The sequence below is a fragment of the Passer montanus genome, unplaced genomic scaffold (genome assembly GCF_014805655.1).
Source record: "Passer montanus isolate IOZ18808 unplaced genomic scaffold, ASM1480565v1 scaffold71, whole genome shotgun sequence".
In the NCBI taxonomy this organism is placed as follows: Eukaryota; Metazoa; Chordata; class Aves; order Passeriformes; family Passeridae; genus Passer; species Passer montanus.
The window spans coordinates 2,291,083-2,297,082 of record NW_024372259.1 but is presented as its reverse complement, the minus strand read 5'-3'; the positions used below and the strand labels follow the sequence as shown (position 1 = coordinate 2,297,082).

General features: G+C 61.0%; 1 protein-coding gene across 1 annotated transcript; it reads right to left on the bottom strand.

The window, feature by feature from the left end:
- Window positions 1-4,271: 4,271 nt before the first annotated feature.
- Window positions 4,272-5,599, bottom strand: IER5 (immediate early response 5). Its single transcript, XM_039730253.1, is given in 2 exon segments — window positions 4,272-5,242; window positions 5,245-5,599. Coding segments are annotated over 2 exon segments (585 nt in total). The 5' UTR covers window positions 5,468-5,599; the 3' UTR covers window positions 4,272-4,880.
- Between the last annotated feature and the right edge of the window lie 401 nt (window positions 5,600-6,000).

Below are 6,000 nucleotides of genomic sequence, written 5' to 3'. Positions count from 1 at the left end.
GTGCTGGCCTGCAATAATTCTCTTTATTGGGTTTCCTCCTTGCCAAGGCAGCTCTGGGCACCTTCCAGCCATCCCCTCACCATGCCAGCCCCTCTCTCTGCCCCGCTCCAGCCTCTCAAAGGATCCTCCTTGGAAGAAGCCCTGGAGTTTTCCATGAGGTTTAGCCCTGCCGGGAAGCTCCACCGCCTTCCCCCTCCCTCCCCCTGGGCTGGACCACCCTGCCCAGGAGAACACGGAGCCTCTCCCTGCTCCCCTGCCAGAGCCCCCCGGCCCTCTGGGGACCGGGGAGGGGGTTATATCGAGGGTGGGTCCCCCCACCCACCCTAAATATATATTGGCAGAGCATCACTGGCAAGCACAGTACATTGGAGACAGATGCAAGCCCTGCAGCAGCACGGGAGATCCAGGCATGCCTCTCCCCAGCCTTTGGAGCTGTCATCTAAGCACGCAGCACTGTGCCACAGCACAGCCCCACCCCTCCTTCCCCCAAAAAAAAAACCTGTCCTGGGGTTTAGCCTTTGGAAAAACTTCCAGAGCTGTTCTGCTGTCCCCGGGCTCCCCAGGCAGGGAGAGACCCCCGGAGGTGCAGCCCCCAGGGATGCTCCAGTCCCTCCAGGCAGGGAGAGACCCCAGGAAGTGAAGCCCCCAGGGATGCTCCGGCACCCCCAGGAAGGGAGAGACCCCAGGAGATGCAGCCCCCAGGGATGCTCTGGTACCCCCCAGACAGGGAAATTCCTCAGGAGGTGCAGCCCTCGGGGATGCTCCAGTCCCTCTGGGCAGGGAGAGACCTCAGGAAGTGAAGCCCCCAGGGATGCTCCAGTCCCTATGGGCAGGGAGAGACCCCAGGGGGTGCAGCTCCCAGGGATGCCCCGGTACCCTGGGGCTCTCCGAGCAGGGAGAGGCCCCAGCAGGCTCAGCCCCGCTGCTGGGCTGCCTCCCGCCCCCTCCCTGCAGCCTGCCGGATTCCTGAGCGCTGACACAGGATGCTACAGCAGTGAGTGTGCGGAGCCTTCCTCCCCTTCCCATGCCGCAGGAGATGGCCGGGTTGCATCAGGCCAGGAGGGAGCGAGAGCAGCCAGAGTGAAACGTGGAGCTCCTGCGAACCCCTGGCTGCCCAGCGGCTCCCAGCCCCGAGGCGGTACCCTGGGGCTCTCCGAGCAGGGAGAGGCCCCAGCAGGCTCAGCCCCGCTGCTGGGCTGCCTCCCGCCCCCTCCCTGCAGCCTGCCGGATTCCTGAGCGCTGACACAGGATGCTACAGCAGTGAGTGTGCGGAGCCTTCCTCCCCTTCCCATGCCGCAGGAGATGGCCGGGTTGCATCAGGCCAGGAGGGAGCGAGAGCAGCCAGAGTGAAACGTGGAGCTCCTGCGAACCCCTGGCTGCCCAGCCCCGAGGGAACCCCCCTATCCTCGAGGGATCCCCCCAGCCCCGAGGGTCTCACCCAGCCCCGAGGGCTCCCCCCAGCCCCGAGGGTCTCCCCCCAGCCCCTGCTGGCACCTGGCCCGGCCAGACACCTTTAAAGGCGGGGATGATTCACACCTTTGACCCTCCCTTACCGGGAGTCATTCCCTCTCCCCAGCAGGTATCCCCGAGGAGAGCCGCAGCCTGGGATTGCTCCTGGACGATTACAGCAGGAGAAAAGTGAAAGGCTGCTGCTGCCTGCCCTCCTTCCCAAGCATCACCCCGGCAGCCCAGCTGCCACGCTCCCTCTGCCAGCATCTATCCCAGCCTCCGGCTGTGCTGGAGGATTTTCCCAGCACTTCTCCTCTCCCACGGGAGCTGACCCGAGCTGGGGGAAGGGCAGCAGCCGAGGCCAGCGCTTCCAGCAGCTCGTTGCTATTCTAGGAAGGGTAGGATCCTGCCATCTTCCCATTAAGTCATCTCCTCCTCGACCCGGTGAGGCAGTTTCCATAGGAGTCACCCTCTGTCCCCAGTGATGGAAGTTTTTTATTTTTATCTGGCTTATTTATGCGCTTCTCTTCCCTCTTTCATCATTGGCCTGGGCAGTGAGTTTGGGTCATTAGCCTCGGCTTGAGCTCATTGCCTGTCCTTGCTCAGCTGTCCCCTCTGTCAGACTCATTTCTGGCTCTGTGAGCAGACGAGAAGTCCAGGGGTAGAAGCAGCACAACAGAACAGAGATGAACAAAGGAAAATAAACCCAGCTTAGGTAAAAGTGATTATAGGATTGGGAAGAAAAAAAAAAAAAAGGCAGTGAGCGAGTAAAAAATAAAATAAAACAAAAAATCCAAAAGCAACACAGTGCCATTATTAGGGGTCTTTTCGATGTGAGGCTGGTTTGGCGCAGAGCTCACCAGCAGCTATCACATCTCTGTTGTTATTTTTTCTGTCCCCCTCAGCCACAGCAGCCAGAGGCTCCCTGGGGACACGCACGTCGCAGGGAGCAGACCCCACAGGTAAAAACCCAGCCACGGATCAAACGAGGCGTGTGGCAGCACAGCAGATGGAGCTGGGCCGGGTCTTTCGGGGACACGGCTGCGTGGCCATGAGCTGGGAGGGGAGAACTCCACGGGAGGTCACACCAGCCCGAGGGAGCTGCGTGGGCATCCGTGGGCATTCTCTGCCCTGCTGGCAGAGGCCAGCAGCAATTGAGGTGTTGCACAACTCTCCTCTGGAAGACAGAGTAGATCCGAGCGCTGCTGGGTGCTCTGTGCCAGGGGGAGGTTGGGTCTTGTCTGTCTGGGGACACCAGGGCCACACCAACCAGCAGGATCAGGTGATCTTCCAGGGGCTGGATGCTAGAAAACTCTTGGAAATGCCAAGATCAGGAGTGCCCCCATCCCATTTTCGGGATTTGGAAGGTGGGCAAAATAATTCACTTCCGTGGAGATGCTGCTGGTGGACAAGGAGCAGGACTGGAACCTTGAGAAGGAACCTGTGCTGCTGCAGGAGCTGGAGGCTGTTTCCATCCTCCAGCTTCTGACCTTAAGAGCAGGAGAGCTGGGGGAGATATCTGTGCAGCCATCCTCCTCCTCCTGCTATTCTTTCACTAGAGAGATCCTCCTCACCTCCCTTGAGACAGGAGTGAGTGTGGGGCTCTCCTGGAGAGCACTTGTAGGAGGGAAGCAGGGACAGCACCTTCCCATCACCTCCCAGAGGTCAGTGAGTGAAAAGAAATGTCTCATCACACCCATTTCCTTGTGTCAGCTACCAGACTGAAATTGTGTCACCATTAGGTGCAATTACCTAGAAAATTCAGATGGCAGGACTTTTGCTTTTACCTAAGAATGAGGAGCTATTAAATTGCACACCAAGTAGCAGGGCTGCCTCAGAGCCACCCCAGACCAGGCAGTTTCTCCCAATCTCTCCCATCCCCCTGCTTTGGGATGACCCAGCCCAACACCTCCAGTTTCTCACAGGCCCAAGGTGTTAAAACCTCCACGTTGGTAATTTCTCGTGCCCCCACCACAAAACAGGCTCCCAAGGTTCAGCCAGATACCCCAGGCTGCATTTCACAGCACACAAACATCTTCAACTTGCCAGAGATGCAATCCCCAGTCGAAAAGTTCATTAATTAGGAGCAGAGAAGCCTCTAGTGAATCTTCCAGCAAGAAGCAAGGAAAGAAAAAAAATTCCCCCACAATTCAGTCTAATTACAACGCCTTGGGGCACTCCACTCACTGTGAAGCCGAGGCCAAACTTTTCTCCCCACCCCTAACAGCAGGAACTTTAACCCAGTTATAGTTTTACTGATAATGAAAGAGAAGGGAAAAAAACCCTCCTGATATTTATCGTTTGAACTATTCTGCAAGTAACAGCAAAGCAGAGGCACAGAATCACTTCTTGCAGAGCAGCAGCTGTGTTCTACTGGGTAAAACCCACTCGCACAGCCCCAGTCCAGATGTGTGAGCAGGCACTGCTGGAGGCCAGTGCTCAGCCCAGCTGTGCCACAGGCCGGGTCAGGCTGCACCCAGCTGCTCCTCAGGGATTTAGCAACCGCTTCCCACCCACAGCCAGTGACTCTGCACATCAGGTACTTTCAGAGAAAGACCTCAAATGCCACGGCAGCTCCGGCGCCGAGAAGAGGCTGCAGCCAGAAGAGCAGTGGGAGCACCTGGAAGATCCCGGGAAGGACTCCAGGCACCCTGACATAAGTTCCCTTTCTTCCCCGGCTCCCAGAAGAGCTGGACTCCAACCCACCCCAAGCCTCTGGCGAGGCTGGGTGGATCCAGCCACAGACATGCAGAACCACACCCCGGCTGCTGCCTGCCCTCCTCCCCCTCGAGCCAGCGGGGCACAAACAGGAACTAGGCTCATACAGTTGAAAATATTTAATACGTGTTGTACACGTAGAAATTACATTTTATACAAAACATGATACATCACTGAAGGAGAACACTGTACAAAATTCCCTACGGGAGCCCCAAGCCTTTATACAACAAAGACCGGGAGTTACCAAGCCTAACAAACAGGCTCAAGGACTTTCCGTCAGAGCGTCTGTAAACTTCGTTCCTCTCAATAAACACTTTTAAAAAGCACCATGTAATAGTTCTGACCTAAACCTTTCCAAAATAGACACTTTATTTAATAAACTTAATACTTTCCAAACTTAAAATATCACCCGCCGGGGGCGGCCCCGGGGTCGGCGGCAGCCGAGGAGCCTCCCCCGGGCGCCGGGGAGGGCGGCGGCTCTGCCGGGAAGGGGAATTCCGGGAGGGCAGGGCCGGGGGCGCTCCCAGGGCGGGCGCCGGCAGCCGGGACCCGCCGGGGCACGGGGAAGCGCTGCCGCCGCTGCCCCGCGCTCCCTCCCGCGCGGCGGCCAAGGACGCCGGGTCTGGCCGGCGCCGGAGCCCCGCGGCGCTCGGTGGGTGTCACCTCCGGGCCCCCCGGCCCGCGGCGGGCAGCCAGTCTCTGCGGCCGGGGCATCAGAAGGCCACGATGGCCGTGCTCCAGGGGTTCAGGGTCCGCAGCACCGGCTCGTCGCAGCAGATCTGTCCCGGCTCGGCCGCCGCCTCGGCGGGCGCCGTGCCCGCCGCCGCCTCGCCGCCGTCCAGAGGCGGTCGCCGCCGGCCCTTGGGCTCCTTGCTGAGCAGTCCCGAGAAGCTGGAGCCGAAGATGCTGATGAGGCTGGCCACGTTGCCCGTCTCCATGTCCTCCTGCTCGCCGGGCGGCGAGGGCGGCGGCAGCGGCGGCGGCTCCTCTTCCTCGCGGCGGGGCTTCTTCACCGGGGAGCCCGCCTGGCCGCGCTCGCCGGCGCTCCGCTTGCGGGGGCAGTGCGGCGGCGGGGGGGCCCCGGCGGGGGCGGCGGCTCCTCCTCAGCGGGCCCGGCGGCGGCGGGGGGCGGCTCGGGCGGGCAGCCCGGCTCGCTCAGGTAGACCTGCCGGGCGCTGCGCAGCACCAGCGACACCAGGAGGTTCTTGTGCAGCTTCAGGCCGCCGCGCTGGCCCCGCGCGCTGTAGATCTTGCCCAGCGAGATGCTGACGATGCGATGAGCCTCCAGCTTGAACTCCATGGGGAAAGCAGGCGGGCGAAGGGGGGGTGGTGGTAAAAAAAATTAAAAAAAAATTAAAACTCCGGGCCGAGCGGGGATCCGCGCCTCACGCCAGCTCCGCACGCCGCCCCTTCGCGCCGCAGACTGAGCGAGCCCACGCGCCCGCCCGCCTTTTATACGGCCCCCGCCTCGGCCAATCAGGGCTCGCCGCCGGCCGCTCCAACCGCCGGCTGGCCCCCGCGCGCGCGCCGCGGCCAATGGCGGCGCAGGGCAGCGCGTTCGAAAGCTCGCCCCGCGGAGAGGGCTCTTAAAGCGGCAACGCCAGCGCGCCGCGCGCGGTGGGGCCCACCGCGGCGCCCCCGGCTCGCTGCACCCCAGGCGGGCAGCGCGGGGAATTCGGGCCTTGGAAAGCGATGGAAACCTTCCTCGGGGAGAAAAAAACCAAACAAACCCAACAAAACAAATCAAACCCAGCGCAGGCTCCGTTTGGTCAGGTTTCCTGCAATTTCAGCCCCTTGTCTGGGGTCTTAGAGAAGGAGCTGGTGGTGCTGATG